At 43.5% G+C, this 25,630-nt stretch overlaps 1 protein-coding gene across 1 annotated transcript in view; it reads right to left on the bottom strand.

The window, feature by feature from the left end:
- Positions 1–12,725: 12,725 nt before the first annotated feature.
- The window catches only part of LOC122541547, a 75,100-nt gene continuing 62,195 nt past the window's right edge, over positions 12,726–25,630 (bottom strand). The window contains exons 23-27 of the mRNA XM_043678375.1: positions 21,233–21,411; positions 19,056–19,082; positions 15,282–15,308; positions 14,933–14,959; positions 12,726–13,351 (exon numbers count right to left, since the gene is read on the bottom strand). Of these exons, the coding sequence (XP_043534310.1) occupies positions 12,785–13,351; positions 14,933–14,959; positions 15,282–15,308; positions 19,056–19,082; positions 21,233–21,411 (827 nt within the window). The 3' untranslated portion in view covers positions 12,726–12,784. The remainder of the gene's footprint in view (positions 13,352–14,932; positions 14,960–15,281; positions 15,309–19,055; positions 19,083–21,232; positions 21,412–25,630) is intronic.

The following is a 25,630-nucleotide window of genomic DNA, read 5'->3' as shown; positions in this document are numbered from 1 at the left end:
TTGTTCAAATCTCTGCAGCAACACCATCCTATCCCATTGCTAAAAGTCCCCAATCCTACAACACTGTCTGAAATCTGCACCACCTCCCCCCCATCCACCGCACCCTCCTTCGTACCCTCCCTGGTGTGATCAGACCCTTTCTGGAAGGAGTCCAAAAGTTATGCACAAAGTCCTCTGCAACCTCACGAAAGGTTTATACAGTGATAATTTCCCTGTTTTTACACGCTGGGATATGGCAAATGAAGTGTCCCTTCCTTAGACATACTGAATGAACTGGTAGGGAATAGAGGGATGCATAACATGTAGAGGCAAACGAGATTTTTGTTTGGAAAGGCATCATGTCTTGGTATGCTGAAGGGCCTGTTATTGAGTTGTAATGTCCTTTGTGCTTTGTTCGTTACCTTATAACTACTTTGACTACCAGTCCTGCCACCTGCAAGGATTTGTGAATATGCAAACAAAGCGACCTCTGCTCTGATCCGAAGAAACGTCACTGGACCCGAAACATTGACTCTGCTTTCTGTGTGCAGATGCTGCCAGGTGCAGACCACAGTCGTCTCCGAATGGAACCTATTTGCCGCTGTTCGTTCCCCGGCTCTCCGACTTCACAGAGGCAATTTAGCCTGAACTGCCTTTCAAGAGACTTAAGCGGCTGGATGCAAGGCGATTTCACACTCTGTCCGTGTTTCCCTCTCATTGATTTCTCGAAACCAGCGTTCCTCTGGGATTCCTGGACAGAATCAACTCGCGAACCAATCTGCACCACTTTTCTCTGAATGTTGTGTTGGTTTGAAATTTAGCATTCTTGCATTTGTCCTGAAGGAGTCGCAGATGAAAATATTCAGAGACAGGTCTCTCTTTTCAGGATAACCGTGCAGTGTTAAATACAGCTGGTTGCTGTTTATGGTCCAGTGATATTGGTAGAAGCATAGATTGTTTTGAGCAAACAGGTTCATGCTTGAGCTGTTGCACAGCCTCTTAAAAGAACCTCAACACTGGTCAATGGAAATTGGTTCTTTCCATGATTCAGGCTTGCCTCTGTTAAATAAAATGTGAATAAAGCAGCGGAAGTAATGTAAAGGAATCCAATAATATCTGAGCATGCACAACTCAGTGATATTACATGGTCACTTGTGATAAGAACTGTAATGTTGTGCAGGTGAGATATAAACTTAAGAATCAAAATTCAGAAGAGTAACATTCAAACCCTAATGGACATGAGAGAACAAGTTGGCACTTACAACAAGTATCATCACTAAGAATGATTCCAGATATTTACAGCTAAACTGAGATTCTCAAATTCCCATGTGTTATTTAAGCTCACATACTCTTGCATTATTAGATCAGGCCTTTGAATAATAAAATCACACCATGTTAAAGTGAAGGGGTAAATATAGGAACAAAGGAACTGGGGTAGGCCATTCAGCCTCTTGATTTGTTCCAACATTTAATGAAATCATGGCTGATTTATGGCCTAACTCCATATAGCTATCTTTCATTGATACCCCTTAATATCCTTGTTTAACAAAATTGTAGCTATCTCAGAGTTAAATTTAAGAATGATCCTGCATTTACTGGCATTTGTGAAAGAGAGTTCTAAATATCTACCACCTTTTGTGTGTAGACATGTGGTGACATGGTGGCTCAGTTGTTAGCATTGCTGTCTCACAGCATGAGGGAGCTCAGGTTGATTCCAAACTTAGTCAACTATCTGTGTGATGTTTGCACGTTCCCCTTGGGTTTGCATGGGTTTCCTCCAGGTGCTCCAGTATCCTCCCACAGTCCAAAGATGTGCAGGTTTGGTGGATTGGCCAAGCTAAATTTCTCATAGTGTCCAGGGATGTACAGGTTGATGCTTTAGTCATAGGAAATGCAAGGAATGGGGGTGGGTCTTGATAGGATGCTCCTTGGACAGTCATTGCGGGCTTGATTTGCAGAAAGCCTGCTTTCACACTTTTGGGATTCTATGATTGTGTAGTACTGCCGAACACTTCTCTTGGACTGTCCTGTCCTAAGTCTCAGGATCTACCCATTACTATGAGAATTCCAAAATAGTTTCTCCGTACCTACCCTTTCTTTTCCCATTAATATTCTGTGAGGGAAATGTTTGAATTGGGAGATTGAAGATAGAAAAGTACATAGGAGCAATATGCTCATTCAGTATCTTTATCTGTCCATCTCTCTTTGTCTCTCCCTCACAACTCAGGAACAATCCAGGCCTGGAGAGATTAATTATATTTTATGAACCTTCCCTTTAAAACTGGGCTTCTGTTTTTGTTTTTCACTTCTTTGTGTATGATGTACAGAACATATATAAGAACAAAGGAACACTCGAGGCCTTGGTCTCCACAGCCTTCTATGATAATGAGTTCCACAGACTGAGCAACTTCTGGTTCAAGAAACACCTTCTCATCTCAGTTTAAAGGTTTGTTCCTTCCTCGAGGCTGTGCCCTGGGGTCCACATGTCTCCCAAAAGTGAAAACATTTTCTCCACCTCCACTCTATCCAAGCCTGTTAGTATTTTCTAAGTTTCAAACAGACACCACTTCATTCTTCAATACTCCATCACATACAGACCAAGTGTCCTCAACTGCTTCTCATATGACAAACGCTTCAACCCCAGGATCATTTATGTAATCCTCTGTGGACACTCTCCAAGACCAACACATCCTTCTTTAAAGATGAGGTCCAAAACTGCTCACAATATCACTGAAATGTTGAATGATCAATTGAAATGTTGAATGATCAATAGGAAAAGAGGCCAGTTGGCCCATAGAGTTTGTGTTGACCCATTACTAGAGTAATTCACCCACACACATTGCAATGACTTATGCTGATCAGATCATGTTGATTTTTACCGTCCTGGCCATATCCATTTTCTATCTTCATGGATCTGTCCAACATAGAGTCTGTGCACTGAGTGTTTGCACTGCATTTTAAAGGCTGCTCTACTGAGCTTGACTGTTCCTGCTCTGAGTCTGCTACATTTCCGTCTCTAAGATTACCTATTGTCTGCCTCACAGTAAATGCTGTAAACTCTTTTTTTAAGCATTCTGATATGCAGAATTTTGATTATAGCTCTCTGGCAATGTTCTTCCAGTCCCCTTTATGCCAATTCTCAATAGCATGTCTGTCTAATATCACACTAAATTACCATTAACATTTTCAATCCCATATAATTGAGATTTCCCTCCAACAGAATTTCAAGGAATGAATTCCAAATCCCAATGTCTTACTATTCATGAAAGTCTTATGCTGCTGTTGCTTTTGATTAATTTGATGGATCACTTTAAGTTATAGAGTCATAGAGATGTACAGCACGGAAATAGACCCTTCATTCCAACCCATCCATGCCTACCAGATATCCTAAACTAATTTAGTCCCATTTGCCACCACTTGGCCCATGTCTCTCTAAACCCTTCCTATTCATATACCTATCCAGATGCCTTTTAAATGTTGTAATTGTACCAGTCTCCACCACTTCCTCTGGCAGCTCATTTCATAGCAATTACAGAAATGTGGCTCTGGGATGGACAGATCTGGCAGCTTAATACAAATGCCAAAGGAAGGATAGAAAGGGGAGCAAGACAGCCCATCTGTTCTTGTTACGAACATTTCTGTTAAAACAAGCAGTCTCACTCTTCCTCTATTTTGTCCAGCTACATGATAATTTTGAACAAAACTTGTAAATCTCTTTTCAAGGATGTCATCAGGGTTGGAGGGTTTGAGCTATAGGGAGAGGCTGAATACACTGGGGCTATTTTCACTGCAGCATCAGAGGCTATGTGGTGATCTTATAGAGGTTTATAAAATCATGAGGGACATGGATAGGAGAAACAGACAAGACCATTTCTCTGAGATGAGTGAGTCCAAAACTAGAAGGCATAGATTTAAGGTGAGATGGGAAAGATTTAGAAGGTACCTAAGGGGAAACACTTTCATGCAGAGGGTGGTGCATGTATGAAATGAGCTGCCAGAGGAACTGGTGGAGGCTAGTACAATTACAAAATTTGAAAGGCACCTGGATGGGTGTGTGAATTGGAAGGGTTTAGAGGGATGTGGGCCAAGTTCTGGAAAATGTGACTAGATTAATTTAGGATATCTGGTCAGCATGGATGAGGTGGACTGAAAGGTTTGTTTCTGTGCTGTACATCTCAATAATTCCATGATTGCATATATATCAAAAGTTCAGCACCCCTGCAACTCACCTACAGGAAGCACCACTAAAACTCATGCCATTTGAAAAATACCCATTCAATGTCACCCAGAAGAAAAAAAATTACATTCAAAGAGAAAAAAAAACTGTAGATGCTGTAAATCAGAAGCAAAAACAGAAATTGCTGGAAAAAGCTCAGCAGGCCTGGCAGCATCTGTGGGAAGAGTAACAGAATTAATGTTTTGTGTACAGTGACCCTTCATCAAAACAATGAAGAAATCATTTTTATATTCTCATTGTCATTTCATTCCACGGACTTCAATGATACTTCTAATTCTTTAAAGTGACAATTTTTCCAATACCTCTTCAAGTCTAGAAATACATTCACATCTCAAACCCATGGCAATATATTTAGCTAAAGGTGATTTGGTTTTAACAAATCCACACTATTTTCCTCAATTGTTTAGCTCTGTCCAAGATTATTCCTAAATGATCTAGAAGGGGGCACTGTTGGTATGATCAGCAAGTTTGCAGATGTCACAAAGATTGGTGGAGTAGCAGAAAGCATAAGGGACTATCAGAGAATACAGGAGGATATAGATAGACTGGAGAGTTGGGCGGAAAAGTAACAGATGGCTTTCAATCCAGACAAATGTGCATTTAGGCAAGTCTAATTCTAGAGCAAATTATACAATGAATGGAAGAGCCTTAGGTAAAGTTGATGGGCAGAGAGATCTGGGAGTGCAGGTACATTTTATCCTGAAGGTTGCTGCACAGGTGGATAGAGTGGTCAAGAAGGCATATAGTATTATACCCCATCATTGGATGGGGTATTGAGTATAAGAGCTGGCAAGTCATGTTAAAATTGTACAAGATATTTGTTCGGCTGCATTTAGAATACTGTGTACAGTTCTGGTCGTCACATTACCAAAAGGATGTGCACGCTTTGTAGAGGGTGCAGAGAAGGTTTATGAGGATGTATGGAGGCCTGGTATGGAAGGTGCTAGCTATGAAGAGAGGTTAGGTAGGTTAGGTTTATTTTCACTAGAAAAAAGGAAATTGAGGGGGGACCTGAGAGGGATACGAATGCTTAAGAATTGACCGACAGGTTTAGACAGTACATTTGGATCGGCTCAGGCTTGGAGGGCCCAAAGGGCCTATTCATGGGCTGTAAATTTTCTTTGCTCTTTGTTCTTTGTTCTAAAAGTCTCCATCACTGAGGTCGATCTCACTGAGCTGTTGATGCTTGATTTACACTTACACTTGTTTTGAACATGCCGAAGCATTTACGATTTTGCAAACTTATAACATTTCAATCTTCTGACTCCTAGTCTCATTATACCTGCAACATTGATTCTCCTGCTCCTCAGATGCTTGCTGTGCTTTTCCAGCACCACATTCTAGGGGTGGCTTGGTGGCTCGGTGGCTCAGTGGTTAGCACTGCTGCCTCACAGCAACAGGGTCCCAGGTTCAATTCCAGCCTTGGGTGACAATCTGTGTGGAGTTTGCACATTCTCCCCGTGTTTGTATGGGTCCCCTCTGGGTGCTCTGGTTTCTTCCCACACTCCAAAGATGTGCAGGTCAGGTGAATTGGCCATGTTAAATTGCCCATAGTATCAGGTGCATTAGTCATAAGGAAATGGGTCTGAGTGGGTTACTCTTTGGAGGATCGTTGTGAACATGGGCCAAAGGGCCTGTTTCCACACTGTAGGGAATCTAATCTAATCTCATTTATAGTAATACCACCCCATTTAAAGAGCCCCAAGAGAGCTTCCTATTCAAATGTAACATAGACTCCCAAATACATTGGAGTTCCTTCACTCCAATTTTATTTCACTTAACTGGACAATATTCACAGATCTGAGCAAAATAAGTCATTTCTCATTGTTATTTAACCATTTGTGGGATAGACATTACTGCAGCATGGTAAGAGTTTGAATAAAATTTCTTTGACATTTTTATTACGATGACAAGAAACAACCCTAATTAACAAAAACAAAAGATGAAACACTCAGTGGTCCCGGCAGTATGAGAATGACACGAGCTCCCTGCCAGAGTGCACATTGAAAGGAGCCGGGCATCACAGCAGCTGCTGGTCCCTCAGCTCCTGTCCCCTCATCCCAAAAGGAAATCTGAGACTCCCCTCTGAAAACAGCAGAATTGCCCAATACCTTGAAGATAAGATTTTGGGAGGTTTGTAAGTGGAAATCTTTATAGCTGCTCCTGCAGGAATAACATTCACTCCAGGATATTAGTAAAAAACAGGACGATTGTTTCTCCACTCAACTCTTCAAACTGTCTTCACCACTTCTTTGTCTCTGCCTTGCTGAGAAGTGATTTGGTGTCCCAATGGAAAGACTGCACTGTCTCTGCAGTGAAATGATTTGGTGTTCCCCTGGAAAGACTCCACTGAACCCAGTCTGAGAACCAGTGACTGATTCATCTCCAGTGTATCGTTCAACCGGTTTATTTGGAAGCAGTAACTTTCCAGGCGATGCTCCTTCATCAGGTGGTTGTGGAACTGGACCATAAGACACGGAATTTATTGCAAAAGATGACATTGTCATGCAATGGAAATTATATTTTGAACAAACTAGATTGTTGTTAAGTCTTCCATCTTTTAGACTGAGTTGTATGTTTGGGTTCATTAACATTTTCGAGATAACTCAAGGTATATTTAAAAAGAAAGATGACATCTGAGCTCAGACAATGCATTAAAGGTGTGAGGTTAGAGTCAGTCTGTATCCAATCTTGAGTCAGACTGGTTCTATTTCCAAATTGAAATTTACAAAATACTACATGGATTGACTGCCTGCATTGATGGCCAGCAGATTATGCATTTTCTGAGCAAACTAGAATCTATCTCCAAATATAATTCTATACAAGTATGTCTGTGCGCACGCAGGAGAGAGAGAGAGAGACAGAGTGTGTGTTTGCATGTGTGCAAGCTTGGTAAAGTGGGTGTGTGAGTGTGACAGGGTATAAGCCTGCAACAAGGAACCTGCATGGGTGTGTATAGTAGGTGTGAATGAGAGAGTTTGTGTGTATGAGAGTGCCTGTGAGAGTGTGTGAGTATGTAACAGTGTGTGTGTATTTGTGCTTGTGTGTGAGAGAGAGTGTATCGTGTGGTGGGATCACCTGTAGTATGACATGAACCCTGGGTTCCGGTTGAGGCCATCCTCAGGGGTACCAAACTTAGCTATCAGCCTCTGTTCAGCCACTTTTGCTGTGGCCTGTCTGAAGTCTGCCTTGGAGGATGGTCACCTGACAATCCGAAGCCAAGAATCCCTGACTACTGAAGTGTTGCCGGACTGGGAGGGAACACCCTGTCTGGCAATTGTTGCGCGGTGTCCATTCATCCATTATTGTAGTGTCTGCATAATCTCATCAACATACCATGTCTTGGGGCATCTTTGCATGCAGCGTGTGAGATAGACAACATTGCCCAAAGGCAAGGATGCCTTGAGACATGGGACATTGGCAAGACCATGCAGGCACTACAACAACGGATGAATGGACACTGCACAATAATCAGCAGCATGGGTGTTCCCTCCCAGCCAGGGAATACTTCAGTGGTCAGGAACATTTGGCCTCGGATTTTTGGGTGACCATCCTCCAAGGCTGACATTGGGACAGCAACAGGGCAAAGTGGCCAAAAAGAGGCTGATAGCCAAATTTGGTACCCATGAGGATGGCCTCACCCTGGACCTTGTTTTTGGATCATTGGAATCTCTTTTGGGGTAGAAGTGACCTGTACAAGAAGGACAAATTGCACCTAAATTGGAAGGGGACGAATATAGTGGCAGTGAAGTTTGCTAGAGCTGCTCGGAAGAATTTAAACTAGTAAGTTGTGGGGGGGGGCGGCGGGCAGTGAGGAAAGAGATCAATCTGAGACTGGTACAATTGAGAACAGAAGAGAGTCAAACAGTTAGGGCTGGCAGGAACAAAGTAGGACTAATAAATTAAACTGCATTTATTTCAATGCAAGGGGCCTAACAGGGAAGGCAGATGGACTCACAGCATGGTTAGGAACATGGAACTGAGATATCATAACAATTACAGAAACATGGCTCAGGGATGGGCAGGACTGGCAGCTTAATGTTCCAGGATACAAATGCTACAGGAAGGATAGAAAAGGAGGCAAGAGAGGAGGTGTGGTGTTTTTGACAAGGGATTGCATTACAGCTGTACTGAGGGAGGATATTCCTGGAAATACATCCAGGGAAGTTATTTGGGTGGAACTGAGAAATAAGAAAGGGATGATCACCTTATTGGGATTGTATTATAGACTCCCCAATAGTCAGAGGGAAATTGAGAAACAAACTTGTAAGGAGATCTCAGCTATCTGTAAGAATAATAGGGTGGTTATGGTAGGGGATTTTAACTTTCCAAACATCGGCTGGGACTGCCATAATGTTAAAGGTTTAGATGGAGAGGAATTTCTTAAGTGTGTACAATATAATTTTCTGATTCAGTATGTGGATGTACCGACTAGAAAAGGTGCAAAACTTTACTTACTCTTGGGAAATAAGGCAGGGCAGGTGACTGAGGTGTCAGTGGGGGAGCACTTTGAGGCCAGCGACCAAAATTCTATTAGATTTAAAATAGTGATGGAAAAGGATAGACCAGATCTAAAAGTTGAAGTTCTTCAGGAATGAGATAACAAGAATCCAGAGAAAATATGTTCCTGTTAGGGTGAAAGGAAAGGCTGGTAGGTATAGGGAATGCTGGATGACTAAAGAAATTGAGGGTTTGGTTAAGAAAAAGAAGGAAGCATATGTAAGGTGTAGACAGGATAGATCGAGTGAATCCTTAGAAGAGTATAAAGGCAGTAGGAGTATACTTAAGAGGGAAATCAGAAGGCCAAAAAGGGGACATAAAATAGCTTTGGAAAATAGAATTAAGGAGAAGCCAAAGCATTTTTACAAATACACTAAAGACAAAAGGTTAACTAGGGAGAGAATAGGGCCCCTCAAAGATCAGCAAGGCGGCCTTTGTGTGGAGCTGCAGAAAATGGGGGAGATACTAAACGAGTATTTTGCATCAGTATTTATTGTGAAAAAGGATATAGAAGATATAGAATGTCGGGAAATAGATGGTGACACCTTGCAAAATATCCATATTACAGAGAACGAAGTGCTGGATGTCTTGAAATGCATAAAGGAGGATAAATCTCCAAGACCTGATCAGGTGTACCCTAAAATTTTGTGGGAAGCTAGAGGAGTGATTGCTGGGCCTCTTGCTGAGATATTTGTATCATCAATAGTCACAGATGAGGTGCCAGAAGACTGGAAGTTGGCAAACGTGGTGCCACTGTTCAAGAAAGGTAGTAAGGACAAGCCAGGGAACTATAGACCAGTGAGCCTGACGTTGGTGGTGGGCAAGTTGTTGGAGGGAATGCTAAGGGACAGGAAGTTTATATATTTGGAAAGGCAAGGACTGATTAGGGATAATCAACATGGCTTTGTGCGTGGGTAATCATGTCTCACAAACTTGATTGAATTTTTTGAAGAAGTAAAAAAGAGGATTGATGTGATCTATATGGACTTCAGTAAGGCGTTCAACAAGGTTATCCATGGGAGACTGGTTAGCAAGGTTAGATCTCACAGATTAAAGGGAGAACTAGCCATTTGGATACAGAACTGTCTCAAATGTAGAAAACAGAGGGTGGTGGTGGAGGGTTGTTTTTCAGATGGGAGGCCTGTGACCAGTGGAGTGCCACAAGGATCGGTGTTGGGTCCTCTACTTTTTGTCATTTACATAAATGATTTGGATGTGAGCATAAGAGGTACAGTTAGTAAGTTTGTAGATGACACCAAAATTGGAGGTGTAGTGGGCAGCGAAGAAGGTTACCTCAGATTACAACAGTATCTTGACCAGATGGACCAATGGGCTGAGAAGTGGCAGATGGAGTTTAATTCAGATAAATGTGAGGGGCTGCATTTTGGGAAAGCAAATCTTAGCAGGACTTATACACTTAATGGTAATATCTTTGGGAGTGTTGTTGAACAAAGAGACCTTGGAGTGCAGGTTCATAGATCCTTGAAAGTGGAGTTGGAGGTAGATAGGATAGTGAAGAAGGCATTTGGTATGCTTTCCTTTCTTGGTCAGAATATTGAGTACAGGAGTTGGGAAGGCATTTAGAAGAATACAGCGCAGTACAGGCCCTTTGGCCCTCGATGTTGCGCCGATCCAAGCCCACCTAACCTACACTAGCCCACTATCCTCCATATGCCTATCCAATGCCCGCTTAAATGCCCATAAAGAGGGAGAGTCCAACACTGTTACTGGCAGGGCATTCCATGAACTCACGACTCGCTGAGTAAAGAACCTACCCCTAACATCTGTCCTCGACCTACTACCACTTAATTTAAAGCTATGCCCCCTTGTAATAGCTGACTCCGTACGAGTTAGGCCACTGTTGGAATATTGCGTGAAATTCTGGTCTTCTTCCTGTCGGAAAGATGTTGTGAAACTTGAAAGAGTTCAGAAAAGATTTACAAGGATGTTGCCAGGGTTGGCGGATTTGAGCTATAGGGAGAGGTGGAACAGGCTGGGGCTGTTTTCCCTGGAACATCGGAGGTTGAGGGGTGACCTTATAGAGGTTTACAAAATCATGAGGGGCATGGATAGAGTAAATAGACAAAGTCTTTTCCCTGGGGTGGGGGAGTCCAGAATTAGAGGGCATAGGTTTAGGGTGTGAGGGGAAAGATATAAAAGAGACCTAAGGGGCAACGTTTTCACACAGAGGGTGGTACAGGTATGAATGAGCTGCCAGAGGAAGTGTTGGAGGCTGGTACAATTGCAACATTTAAAAGGCATTTGGATGGGTATATGAATAGGAAGGATTTGGAGGGATGTGGACCGGGTGCTGGCAGGTGGGACTAGATTGGATTGGGATATCTGGACGGGTTGGACCGAAGGGTCTGTTTCCATGCTGTTCCTCTCTATTTCACACTACAGGTGACCCCACTGCAATATACACATACTCTCTTTCTCTCTCTCTCTCACACACACACACTTTCATGCTCACACACTCACTTAGATACTCTCTCATTCATATACACACCCTCTCACAGGCCTCCACCCCATCATGCTCACACACACACACTTTATCAAGCTTGCATACATGCAAACACATTCTTTCACGTGCACCCACACTCACATGCATGCACTCACATGCACACACTCAATCTCTCTCTCCTGCACACACACAAGTCTATAGGGTGAATTTGTCTGTGCAGAATCATATTTATAGGTACTTTCTATCTTGGTCAAAAATTGCACAGTCAATCCATGGAAATTCCACTTTGGAAATAGAACCCCCCAGTCTGATTCAAGATTGGGATACCAACAGACTCTGACCTCACATCTTTGCTGTACTGTCTGAGCTGAGATTTTAAAATTTATTTGTAGAACTTGGGTGTCGCTGGCTGGCCAGCACTGATAGCCCATCCCTATTTAAAGTAGAAAGAACAAAGAAAATTTACAGCCCGGGACAGGCCCTGTGGCCCCATTTGCCTTTGAGAAGGTGCTGGTGAGCTGCCTTCTTGAATCACTGTAGTCCGCTTTCTGTGGGTTGACCCACAATGCCAATGGGGAGGGAATTCCAGGATTTTGACCCAATGACTGTGATGGAATGGCAGTATATTTCCAAGTCAGGGTGGTGTGTGGCTTGGAGGGGAACCTGCAGGTGGTGTTCCTAAGTCCTTGCTGCCCTTGTCCTTAGGAAGTAGTCATAGGTTTGGAAGGTGTTGTCTAAAGATCTTTGGTGAATTTCTGCAGTGCATCTTGTAGATAGTACACACTGTTGCTACTGAGCGCCAGTAGTTGAAGAATTGAATGTTTATAGATGTGGTGCTAATCGAGCGGATTGCTTTGTCCTAGATGGTGTCAATCTTTTTTGAGTGTTGGAACTGTACCCATCCAGACAAGTGGGGAGCATTCCATCACACTCCTGATTTGTACCTTGTAGATGGTGGATAGCATTTGGGGGTCAGGAGGTGAGTTACTCGCCACAGTATCGCTAGTCTCTGACCTTCTCGTGTAGCCACTGCATTTATGTAGTGAGCCCAGTTGAGTCCAGTCTGATCACTTTTTTTACATAAAACTTAAGTTATCTTGAGAATGTCACTTAAAAGAAGTTCTGGGATTTAGAAACAAAATCTGCAACCCATTCTAAAAGATGATTCAATAATTTATTTTTGTTGCATGACCCTGTAATCTGCAATAAATTCAGTGTCTTATCATCCAGTTCCACAACCACCTGATGAAGGAGCGGCGCTCTGAAAGCTAGTGTTTCCAAATAAACCTGTTGGACTAAAACCTAGTGTTGTGTGATTTTTAACTTTGTCCATCCCAATCCAACACAAGCACATTCTCATTAACATTCATCTCCAACAACGCCATGTAGTACCACCTCCCGCCTGTGGAGCAACATGACAGAAAGGAAGGTTCCCGGGTTCCTGCAGCTCACAGCTCACTCTACCCAGTCAGTCCCTCTCTACAACTGAGCTTCTATTTGTTTCTTCTCTCTCCCTCCTTCTTTCCCCCAGACTGAGACCGACCCCCATCAGTTTACAGCTGGCAGGAGAGAGGGGGACGGGGTGAAATTATGGGATGGATGTGTCAGTGCCCTTTAATCCCGCAGATTGTCAGCGGGGCGGAGTTTTTCCCGCCGTCATTCCCTCCCGGATGGAAGATGGGAAAGAGCCTCTCAGTGAAAGTGTGGGTGAAAGTGTGGAGGTAGGACATGGTGTCCGCATTGTAAAATGACACCTGTCCACCCTCATAGTCCAGGAAAACCCCGATCTTCCGGGGATTCACTCTCGGGAAGAGGGCGGTCGGGGGGGAGGGGGGGGTAGCGGCAAAATAACCGCATCCAGGTAACAGCCCCACAATCCAGAATCCGGTCTCCGGGATCAGGTCGATCTCTCCTTTCCTGTCCACAGACTCTCGGGCCACGCCCAGAAAATACTCTGTCTTCTCCCCTACCTCCGCCTCCCAGTAATGTCTCCCTGATGTGAATCCCTCTGATCCCAGGACGCATTCCCAGAAATGAAATCTCTCCGGGGAGTCAGGGAGCGGCTGCTCTGTGTCTCCGAGTCTCACACTGGTCCGGTCCTCAGACAGGATGAGCCGGGGATGCGCTGTGTTCGGATCCAGAGTCAGAGAGGCTGGAGCTGGGGGAAGAGATCAAATAACACCGTCAGAGAGGTGGCGGGTGAAGAGGGGAGGGTTAAGGATTGGGGTCTCCAGGGAGCAGCGGCCCAGCTCAGAGCGTAGTGGGAGTAGCCCAGCGGTCAGAACACGTGAACTTCCGCCCTCCGCTGGTCTATGTTTGTCTTTTTAAACTTTGCTTCTTGTATCTCTCTGTAATGGAACATTTCTCTATTCTGTTCTTTAGGATTGTACCCAAGATGGTGCTGTAAGTGGCAAATTATAAACTTTCCACTGTCAACAACAGAGATTCTTAGAAAAGCTCAGCGGGTCTGGCAGCACATGTGGACATAAATCAGAATTTGGGTGGAGTGACCCTTCCTCAGAATTCACTCTACCTGAAATGTTATCTCAGACTTTTCACTGTACTCATTTGAGCACCCAATATAAAGCTAATTCAATTCAAAGAAAACGGGAAGGAAGGGAAAGGAGAGGGACAAGAGCAGGAGATGGGATAGGAGGTCAGCAAGGGAAGGAAGAGGAAATTGCAGGGGGAGGGTCGAAAGAGTGTTATATAAGAAACGGTGGGTAGGGGACAGGGAATTTAAGTGCTTTAATGAGAGAAGTAAGTGCTGGAAGGGGCTCGGTGAAATGCAGGATGAGAGGGGTACATATTCTCTGCTGCATTTTCATGGCATCTCCCTGACCAACCAGAATCTGGTCTGAGAATAAAAATTGACAGTTCTTGCTGCATCTCCACATCAAAGATGGCTGAACAAATTAGCACTTTCCTCTCGTGCTGTATAAAATGGGAGGGGGGGGGGGTCTTTTCACCAGTGTGTAGTGCTTCATTTCATATTATTTCACAGGATGAGGGTGTCACTGGCCAGTCCAGCATTAATTGCCTGTCCCTCATTGTCCAGAGGGCAGTTAAGAGTCAGTAACATTGCTGAGAGTCTGAAGTCACATGTAGGCCACACACAGGGTAAAGATAACAGTTCCTTCCTTGAAGGGCATAAGTGAACCAGATGGCATTTTCCTAACAATCGGCGTCTATTTTATGGTCACCATTACACTCTTAATTCCAGGCTTTTAATTGTATCCAAATGCATTCATCTGGCATGGTGGGATTTGAACCCTCGTCCCCAGACCATGACTTGGTTTTCACGCTTAATTTTCTGGGCATTGCCTCCCCATGTTGCTGAACCCAAAGCCCGGAGAGGGTGAATTCCAATTCCACCAGTGCAGTTTGAGAATTTGAGAAATAGTTTAAAACAAATTAGTGGAATAAAGCTGTGATGTCAGCAAAAGTGACTGTAGACTGTTGAATTGTCTTAAACCTCTGAGGAGGTCATGTGGTACAGTGAGTAACTTCACTGCCTCTGGGCCAGAAACGTCAGGCTCAAGTTCCGCTTCACAACTTGAATCCCGTGGAGTTTCTGTCATAACATGACCAGATTAATAAGCAATCTTGTAAATCCTTCTGACAAGCCAATTGCAGGTGACAGGGATGGGAGAGGTTCTTGGTCAGCCAGAACAGGGTGATGAAGACAGACAGCCTGTCCATGCACTACTACACAGATACAAACACACAGTCTGCTGCACCCAGCATTTTACCTGCATAGCTCCGTATCCTGTTCCATTCTACAAAGATAACAGAAAAGGAAGAAGAAGATTAATCATCCACAATACTCTCAAACAGGACAACAGTTGAAGTAAATCATGATTCACAGTGAGGTAAGGACTGGAGGGTGAGCCACAGTGGGGAGTGACTGGCTTTACCTTAACAATGTGCATAGACACACACACACCCCTTTAGATTGAGTAAAGGTACAGAATCACATATTGTTGATCTTCATATCTTCCTGTTCTATTTGGCCCAACATTACCATGGGCAAACATCAAAAAATACACAAATACTGATCGGTGAGGTTCCTTTCATTATGTGTTCACGCACAGAACATACCTGACTGGACCAAAGGCCTCCATTGTTCTAAAAGGAAACAGGGAATTGGAATGTCTGAATAAATCACACTCAACAGACTTCATTTCATTAACAAATTTTATTTTCATGCCAGTGTTTTCTAAAATAAAGGAACCAGTGCAGAACAGGAGGTGAAACTCCAATCCCAGAGTGAGGAAGTTTTGGGAATCATCTCTTACCTAACTTCTGCTGAAGTTTCTTAGATTCTAAAGAGAAAAACAGAAAGGAGCAAAATTTATCGTATGGGGAGCAAGGTAATTTAAATCTAACATCAACTGTACCAGAAATATCACTGAAAAAACAAAACATTACTTCACTTGAGACTTTTTTTGGAAGGGGAATATAGTTTAGAAATTTTTTTTGAATACAAACTTGGTGATACAAGTCTTCCATTATGAGGACAATAGATAAGATAGAAGCAGGGAGATAGAAGCACCACTGGTGGGTGAAACTCAAACCAAGAGGCATAATCTCATAATAAGGGGGAGCAGATTTAAAACTGAGTTGAGAAGGAACTTCTTTAACCAAAGGGTGGTGAAGCCCGAAATTCTGTGCCCAGTAAAGCAGTTGAGACTATCTCACTGAATGTTTTTAAAGCAAAGATAGATAGATTTTTGAACAGTAAATGAATCGTGGGTTATGATGAGTGGGTGAGTAAGTGGAGCTGAATCCTTGAAAAGATCAAAATTAAAAATCACACAATACCAGGTTATAGTATAACAGATTTATTTGGAACACTAGCTTTCAGAGCGCTGCTCTGAAATCTCCAAATCATGAAAAGATCAGCCATGACCTTATTATCTTGAGTGGGGAGATGGCCTACTCCTATTTCCTACATTGGTACGTCCTTATGTATCCAGTGTAGTATTGCTCACCTGTCAGAAAATATACTACAACTATATTACACAACTACAATTTGTATCATAGAATGCCTGTTTTTCTGTTAAAAATCTGAAAATCCTTCATACATGTATCCTGAATAAAAATAAGACAGTGACACAGTGAGATGTTACGTAAGGTGATCAAAGCTTTTTCAAAGTTTCTTAGGAGGAAATTGAAATGGTGGTGGGGGAATTAGGGTTTGGAACTGAGACAGCTGACACTGTATCTCCAAATGAAGGAGCAAATATAATTGTGGTGTGCTAGAGGATAGAATTAGAGGAGCACAGATATCTTGCAGGATTGAAGGGCTGGAGGAGTTACAGAGTAGTGTCATGACATGGGGTAAACTCTCCTGCTTAATTTAAAACCAGCAACATAATAAAGATTTATCCCATGCAGTAATCGTAAAAATCCAAGTGGCCAAGAACAATGTAAAGTAAAAATTAACAACTTTATTTCTTAAAGTATGACAGAGAATAATTAACTAACCACTGTTTAAAATTTATTTTTCTAAACTTCCCTTCTATAATACTAGTCCAATGAAACTCCCAATTAAGTTTTAAAAAACACTTCTTATCTCAAAACCAGGCAGCTTTAGGTTCTTATCTTCGGATCTTCCTGTGTCTTTTTTTCTCCTTGTTAGGAATTTCTGCATTACATGTTACTGATCGAAAAGGTACTCTTAAGAGAGATTTGGTTTTCAAGCAATCTGTTATATGCTAGGACTTGGCAGTCCTCCTCTTAACTGTTCAAATTCCCCCCAGTCTGATACCCCAGAGCTTTGGATTGTGTCATTGGCATTTAAGATTGTCAATATAATCAATTCAAACTTGATTGGAAATTGGTATTTTTCTGGGGTATAATTTAAATTGATTTGCCCAATTCGAATTTGTTTTTGTCTCCAGGCAACAAACTAATCGAGTTGTTCACCCCAGTGTTATATACATTGTTGCCTTATTGAGAACACTTGGTGCTGTGTCCAGTAGTTCTGCTGCATTTAACTCTCTCAAAGATAAACCTACATCTTCATAATTGTAGTGAAGGCAAGGACTTGATGGGATTGGAGAACTGGGTGAGAAATTAAGAATTAACTGGGAGCCAATGTAGGTCAGCAAGCAGGAGGGTGGGACTTGAGATAAGTGAAAACACAGGCAGCAGAGGGTCAGGTGGCCTCAAGTTTACAGGTTAGAATGTGGGAGCCTAGTCAGAGAGCGTTGAATTAGAGAAAACTGCGCTGTGAGGAATGCATTGTTCCTCTGCTCCAGTGTGAGAGGATACTGACATATGGATGGACATATTCCTGCTCCTTGGATGTTGCCTGACCTGCTGTGCTTTCCCAGCACTACACTTTTCAACTCATCTCTCCAGCAACTGCAGTCCTCACTTTCTCCTGAAGAATCAGTTTGATAAACCTTCGCTATATTTCCTCCATAATCAGAACATCCTTCCTCAAGTAAGGAGAGAAATTGCACCCAGTACTTCAGGTGTGGTTGCACCATGGTCCTGTACAATTGGCATTGAAAGAGAGATATGTGTAGGACAGAGGCAGAGTGGGCAGTGTGTGGGTATGAGAGAGAGAGATGAGAGAGATGAGTGAGAGAAGGGCTGGGGGTGGAAGAAGGAGAGAAATGGTGCGGAAAAGAAAGAGGGAGGGGAAGTGAAAGAGAAGAGGGTGAGAGAGTCGGGGAGAGAGAGGAGGAGGGAGAGAAGAAGAGAGAGGTTGAGAAAAAGGACTAGAAGGAATTGGGGGGAGAAAGAGAGGGAGAAAGAGCAGGGAGACCACAGGAATGAGAGGTGGAGAGACAGGTGAGACACAGAGAGAGCGAGAGGAAGAGAGAGAGAGCACGCGATGCAGAGGAAAAAGTGGGGAGAGAAGGTTGAGATGGAAGGGGAGAAAAAGGGTAAGAGGAAGTGGGAAGAGAAAAGGGTTAGAATGGAAAGTGACAGGGGAGAGAGTTGAGAGAGAGACCAGAAAAGTCACTGCACCCCACCCCCACCCAATTGAAAGGAGATAGCCTCGATTCTAAATTTATATTTATTTTATAGCAAGCTTAAGGTGCTGTTTTTTGATTGGTCTGCTACTAGGCTTTAATCAAAACACACTTTATTCTTATAACACAGTTAAAGAAGAACTGTCATAAGTATTTCAATCGAAATAAGGTTAACAAAATGGTGTATTATTTAAACACTAATCATCATAGGAGTTCCAACATAGACAGCATCCAACAAACATAACCTTTGGAAAAATTCAATTCAGTGAAATCGTTTTGATTCCCATACGCAGTCCCTCTCCAGTCCAGAATAAATAAATAATCTGCCTCTTTTGATTTCTAAGAGGAAGCCTAACTGTGTAAGACTTTATTCTAGCAGCAGAGAACTCAAGCCTTTAGCTCAGCAACCTGCTGAAACCATCTCATTAAATGAAAGCAAAACTAAAAGCCTTTATGGTTCTGTGAGAGCCCTGACCCCACTCACTCATGATTGTTCAAAACAAACACCCAGAGAGAAATTAAACACAGTTTAACAACTTCCTGCCTGAAGGAGGCATTATGCGACCACTGTAACAACATACCTCTGCAACAGGAAACAAGGACAGAACATCACTCTCTGAGAGGTACTGTACTGTCAGAAGAGGATAATTTGGAATGAGATAGAGAATCTGGTGGGGAAGGGGTGTGTGAAGAAAAGGATATACTCACAGAAAGGATCAGCAGGAACAGACCGAGGGACCCTCCTGGTTACTGGTGAGATCAGTAACATACAGAAAGGGGTCTGAGCCCTCTCAGGACAGAAACAGTGAGAGTGAGAGTGTGAAATTTCTCAACAGCTAGAGTCCGAGTAACGTGTCACACAGACTGAAGAAACATCACTTACTGAGATTATCTTCAGATTTCCTGAGGCCTGGAAAAGAAAATCAAATAAATTAATGAGTACAATGGGCACTATGACCTCAGGAAATACCATCAAAGTCAGACTGTAATGAATAGGTTCCTCACTAAAAATAAACTCTATTCCCCCTGAAACACTAACTCTATCCTCCCACACCCCACCTCTCTCTCTGTTTGATCTGTGGAGTATTTCCAGCACTGTTTTAGTTTCTTTTAATAAATTATTAGATTTGGTTTATGATTACTTCTTGAAAGAAGTTCTGTATGTTTGAGCAGAGTTTGTCACCTTGAATCTTATTCAGTAATTTCTGATGGTTCCACACTGTGAGAGCGACTGTTGCAACAATCAGAGCAAACAGGATCCAGAATGCTGTCAGCCATCCGGAAACACCTGGGAAGAAGGAATCTGTATCGAGATAAACAGAAGAAGAGAATAAAGGGAGAGGAATGGAAGAAAAGTGAGAGGGGGTGGGATAGACAGAGAGCGGAGAGAGAAATGAGATAAATAGATGGAGGAGGAAATGGTGGGGGTAAGGTGGGGGGAAGAGGGAAGGGGGAGGAGGGAGAAAGAGTCAGTGAGAGAATGGGAAAGGGGGGAGAATGGGGATACAAAGGGAGAGAGAGGAGATGGAGAACAGGGAAAGGGGAAAGAGAGAAAAGAGTGAGAAAATGAACCATTCAGCTGTTGGAATGAACAGTAACCTATTGTCATACCCTGTACCCAGCTTCAATCATCCCTCTCCCTCCATCAGCCTCTCTCCCTCCATTATTCTTCTCCCTCTCCAAAACCTCCGTTCTATTATCTTCGCAGTCTCTCCCCACCTCCCTCTTCCAACCTCTGTTATACTATCTCTCTCTCTCTTTCCATCACCTCCCTTCCTTTTCGCAAACTCTAAGTCTGCCCACTCAAAAGGCTGTTCCTTTTCTCAGGGATACTGTGTCCTTGGGTTTTTTCAGAGGGATCATAAACCAATTAGGCTCCGAATCGAATGGTTTGGTACAGATATGTTTATCCATAAACAGATGAGACTTTAGGCCAGAGCTTTTATGTTTTGAGAAATAATCTGCATAAGTCAAGGGAATGTGGCCAACTCTCTAGCAGAGCAGTTCAGTTCAGAACTTTAGTTAGGAGTTCAGCAGTGGGCTTTGTGGAAACAGGCTGCTTGACTCTCTCTGCTTCGGCCCTTCTATCTTTGCCCTGTAAATCTTTGTTTTATTTTTTACTGTGTTTAAGGGATTTGTTTATTGGGACTATTGTGCATATTTGGAACAGCACAATTAAGAGAAAGTGAGGACTGCAGATGCTGGAGACCAGTGTTGAAAAGTATGGTGCTGGAAAAACACAGCAGGCCAGGCAGCATCCGAGGAGCAGGAGACTCGACATTTCGGGCATAAGCCCTTCTTCATTCCTGCTCCACAGTCGATTCTCCTGCTCCACAGATGCTGCCTGGCCTGCTGTGTTTTTCCAGCACTACAATTTTCAACAGCACAATTAAGTCTAGTTTAGATAGACTGAGTTCTTTCTTCTGTTCTTTGTGTGTCATTCCGTAATTTTGTGAATAAATTGTTGTCTGTTTTAAAACTTGGTAGTCAACCTCGCTAACTTACTCCGGGTAATTTTCACTGCACACTTATTGAAACAAATTGCAAAGTTATGGTCTGGGCTGCCTGCTTAAGAATGTTTTGAGTGGTCTGACCCAGTCTATAACACTCTGCTCTTCCATTACACTCACTCCCCCCCCTCCCTCCCCAAACCTGCATCACCTGCTCTCCTTCTACCTCCATCACACCCTCTTCTTCTCTTTCTGTCGCAGCCTCTCACTCTCCCTCAATCTCAATCATTCCCTCCATCCCGTTGAAATGCCTTTTGTTGCCATAAGGGGCAAGCTGTATCCATGAGAGGTTTATTTCTTGCCAATTGTCTCTAACCAGGGCCACAAGGAGCCTGTTTCAATCACAGCATTTCCTTGGGATATTACATTTGTCCACAATCTGATTCAAGTCTTTTCCCCCAGCCCGCTGAGTGTCTGGGAAGGTCTCTTCTCACCGTGACAGACCTGCGATCTGGATGTGAGCCTCCTGTGTCTCCTTCAGGATCACATTGTTAATGACACAAGTCTACTTGTTGGGGGAGTGCTTGGGGATCTCGACGGAGCTGCTGACCGTGAACAGCCCCTGAGAGTCTGGCTGGTACGTGGTTTGCTGCTGGGCTGTCATGTTCACACCATCTCCGTCCACCCACAGGATGAGTGGCTGTGGGTACCACCCTTCAGATCTGCAGCCCAGTCTGATATCATCGCCTGTTTGGCCCTCCATCTCGATCCTGGGCTGGCGGCCTGTACCTGCAATCACAGAAACATCAGGAAGGGGAGTAGGCCACAAAGCCTGTCATGGCCTCCCTGCACCACTCAGTCAGATTGCAGCTGACCTGTGCTTTCATAATCCCCTCACACAGGGTAACCAGGGTTTGATCAGTCAGGGCAAGGAGGTGGAGGATGGAGGAAGAAACCCCATTCAGAGAGATGAGAGAAGGGCAATCCAGACAGAAATTACTCACTTGTCAAATTAGTCACCAGGCAGGTTTCCACCAACAGGAACTGTTTCCAGGCCTTCAAAGTGGCTCCATATATTTTTTTTTAAAAAGGGACATTTTAAAGTTCATAAGCACTGCAAAAACATTTAACTGACTACAAAGTTTTGCTTTCATTTAAGAAAATGAGGTCCTACTGTTAATGTTGAGATGAACAAACATGTTTTCTCCAAGAGGATCATTTAGTCTGTGGATCTGTATTCCCCAGATTCAAAAAACTGCAAGAACATTAAGAGTACAGCGCTGGAATTCACATTCGAGCATGGATGTAATTAGACTGGAGAGGGTGCAGTGGAGTTTTTGTTTGGAGAGGTATATTTGTGAAGGGAGATTGGATAGACTGGTGAAAAGAACAAAAATTGTTGGAACAACTCAGCAGGTCTGGCACCATCTGTGGGAAGAAAGGAATGTTATCTGTTCATGTCTGGTGACACTTCATCAGAAGTTCAGAAACACTAGTACTTATGATGAAGACAAAGTTTAGTTTGGGGGACAGGAGCAGAGTTGGGGAGATAGGAAGTGCACAGATTGGTGGAGATGAAGCCCAGAGATAGAGAGTGAGAGAGAGATGAAAGAGGTGGGTAAATAAGGAGATTATGGATAGCAGACTGGGACAGCAGAAAAGCTGAATCAGAGATCATAGGAGCAAATAGTAGGAGAAAATGGGTGACTGTATGATAGCAATTCAAATAATATGATAACAAATCTTGGAATACATGGGAATAGTCAACTGAGGTAAAATCAGTCAGTACAAGACTTGGGTATTCTGCAAAGTGGTCATCCAGTCTGCAATTTTATTCCCCAAATTAGAAGAGACTGCACTATGAACAGTAAATACAGCGGTGAAGTGCAGTTAATCACTACTTCAGCTGGAAGATAGGTTTGGAGCCCTGGATCCAGAGGATGGAGGAGGTATTCAGGCTGATGTTTCACCTTCAGCAATTACAAGGAAAGGTGATGTGGGGGTGTGGGGAGATGTCGGGAATGGAGAAGAAGTGGGTCAGAGTCTCCTGGAAGGAATGGCCCTTGCAGAGATTTCAATTTCCACATGACTGCCACCTTCACCTGGTCCTTCCCTGACTCCGCCATTCCCTTCTTGATATCTCTGTTTTTTGGGGAATAGGCTGGCCACGAACAAGCTCACCGTCTCTCACAGTTACCATGACTGTACATCCTCACCCTGCCTCTTGTAAGGACTCCATCCCATTGCTCCAGTTTCTCCACCTCCATCACATCTGTTCTGATGATATCGCCTTCCACAGGGGACTGCCTCTGAAATGTCCATCCTTTTCCTCAATCAAAGATTCCCTGTAACTGTGGGTTACAGGACCTAAACCATGTTTGACCTGTCTCCTGCTCTTCACCTCACACCTCTTTTCTCTTCCCTCCCACAACAATGATAGCGTCGCTGTACTCCTCAGTTACCACTCCACCAGCTTATGCATCCAAACAATCGTTAGCTGCCATTTCCATCACTTCCAGTCAGATTCCACCACCAGATACATATTCCCTTCTTCTACCTTGTCAGTGTTCCACAGGGACTATTCCTTCTGCAACACACTGGTTCACTCCTCCTTCACTCCCAACACCTTCCCACACCCCAAGGCATCTTCCCATGCAATTGCAGAAGGTTTAACACCAGTCTGTTCACCTCCCCCCTCCTCACTATCCAGGGTGCCAGGCAGACCTTCCAGGTGAAGCAGCAATTTACCTGCATCACTCTGTCTAATCTACTGTATTTGCTGTTCACAATGTGCTCTCCTGTAGGAGGCGTAAAGCAGACTGGGCAACCGCTTTGCAGAACATCTATTTTCTGTCGATAAAAAATTACCCTAAGCTTCCAGATGCCTGCCCCTTCACCACACCACCCTGGACAACATTTCTGTATTGTGTGTCCACTGCAGTGTTCCAGAGAGCCTCAGCACAAGCTGAAATAACAGTGCCTCGTTTACCATTTGAGAACACTGCAGCCTCGAGGACTTAATATCAAATTCAATAAATTTGATCATTCCATGTTTTTTACCCACTCATACCAGGTCTGTTCAGACGTGTTGCTTTTAGCAGTCATCCATGCTCATGGAATTCTAGACCCACTGTCAACATACACGCATTGCATTCAGTACAGCTCACCTATTTCCTCACTCATCGCTCTTACTATCACTTCTTGTCTGTCCTGACTTCTATCCATAACCTTCTCGTTTACAGACACCTTGCGTCTCTCTCTCTCTCTCACACTCTCTCGCTCACATGGACTCCATCTGCACTTATCCACTCACTTTACCCTCCCCCTTCTCCAAATTTGGGCTTCAGCATAAATGGGAGAAAAATGCAGATGCTGGAGATGAGAGTCAAGAGTGTGGTGCTGGAAAAGCACAGCAGGTCAGGCAGCATCTGAGGAGCAGGAGAATCAACATTCCAGTCATAAGCCCTTCATCAGGAAGCACTTTTTCTGAACTGCTAACTGTTCTGTTCGAGAGTCACTGGACTCAAAAGAATAACACTGCTTTCTTTGCATGGGTCACCCCAGACCTGCTGAGGTTCTCCAGGAATTTCTCTTTTTGTTTCAGATGACCAGCATCTGCAGTTTTCTTGTTTTATTATTGGATAGACTAGGGTTGGTTTCTTCAGAGCAGAGGAGAGTGGGGAGATGAATGAGATGTCTATAATTTTGAGTTGCTTAGGTAGATTACATTCCCTTGCTGGAGGGAATAGCGACCAGGAGTCCTGGATTTAAGGCAAGCGGCAGGAGATTTTGGGGGCTTGTCAGGAAAAATGTTTTCATTCAGAGGGAGGTGAGAATTTGGAACTCACTGCCTACAGGGGTAGTAGAGGCAGAAACCCTCATAACATTGTGGAAGTATTTTGATGTATATTTGTGATAACAAAGCAAAGGAGGACTTGGGCCAATGGTGCAGATGGGCCAAAGGTCTATTATCTACTGCCAGCCTCGATGACTCTATTCCACCAGATGAATTGTGGGAAGCAAAGAAGTTAATATAGAGAGGAGCTGGAGTGGTCTATTCAATCCCTCATGCTGTCCCATTGCTTAATACGATCATTGATGATTGTCCATCTCAACACCCTATTCCCACTCCATCCGCATGTTCTTTTCATTCTCTCAGCTTCCAAAGATATATTAACCTTTTTCTTAGATGTATTCAGTGACTGATCATCCCCAGCTCTCTGGGGATAGAAATACTTGCTCCAGCTGGAGTGCATGGGTTGATTCATCAGTCAAGAGGATTGCTCTGTGAGCACTGAACAGACTGGAGGTTGGAAGTGTGAGAGGTAAACTCATCTGAACAAAAAGCATTCTGGAGGAATTTCATATGAACAGGAGCAGGCCATTCAGTCCCTTGAGACTGTTACATGGCTAATCTGTGGCCTCACCCACTACTTTTGGCTCATATCCCTTAATAACTCTGCTCAACAAATATTTAATCTATCACAGGTTTAAAATAGGGAAGGCATGGAGAGGTTGCTTCCACAGGCTAGATGAGCTAAAACACCTTCTACCCCAGGATTTGGAGATACTCAGTCTGCGAACACTGAACTCAGAAATATTTTTATTCATGATACTCAGAAGTCTGGGAAGTTATATGTGGAAATGAAGTTCAAGATCAGCCATAATTGTGATATAAAATGAATGTATTGAATAGTGGAGCAGCCTGGAGGGACCGAATGGTCTTCTCTCACTTCAGTGGAATGAGACAGTGAGGCAAAGGTTCCCAACGTTCTGAGTGAAGAGCTTTCCCCCTGACTCAGTGCTAAGTTACCATCCCCTTATCCTAAAGCCGTGTCCCTGTGTTCTAGATTTCTCCGTCAGCAGAAACAGCCTCTCAGGGTCAACCCTGATGGGGCCTCGATCTATTTGTGTTCTGCCAGGGACTGGGTCAACATTTATCCTTCACCTCAATAAACCTGCCCCTGAGAAGGTCAAAAAGAGTGTTTCCAAAATAGTCACTGACCTG

Source organism: Chiloscyllium plagiosum, chromosome 37 (genome assembly GCF_004010195.1).
Source record: "Chiloscyllium plagiosum isolate BGI_BamShark_2017 chromosome 37, ASM401019v2, whole genome shotgun sequence".
Taxonomy (NCBI): Eukaryota; Metazoa; Chordata; class Chondrichthyes; order Orectolobiformes; family Hemiscylliidae; genus Chiloscyllium; species Chiloscyllium plagiosum.
This window is presented reverse-complemented; position numbering and strand designations above follow the sequence as displayed.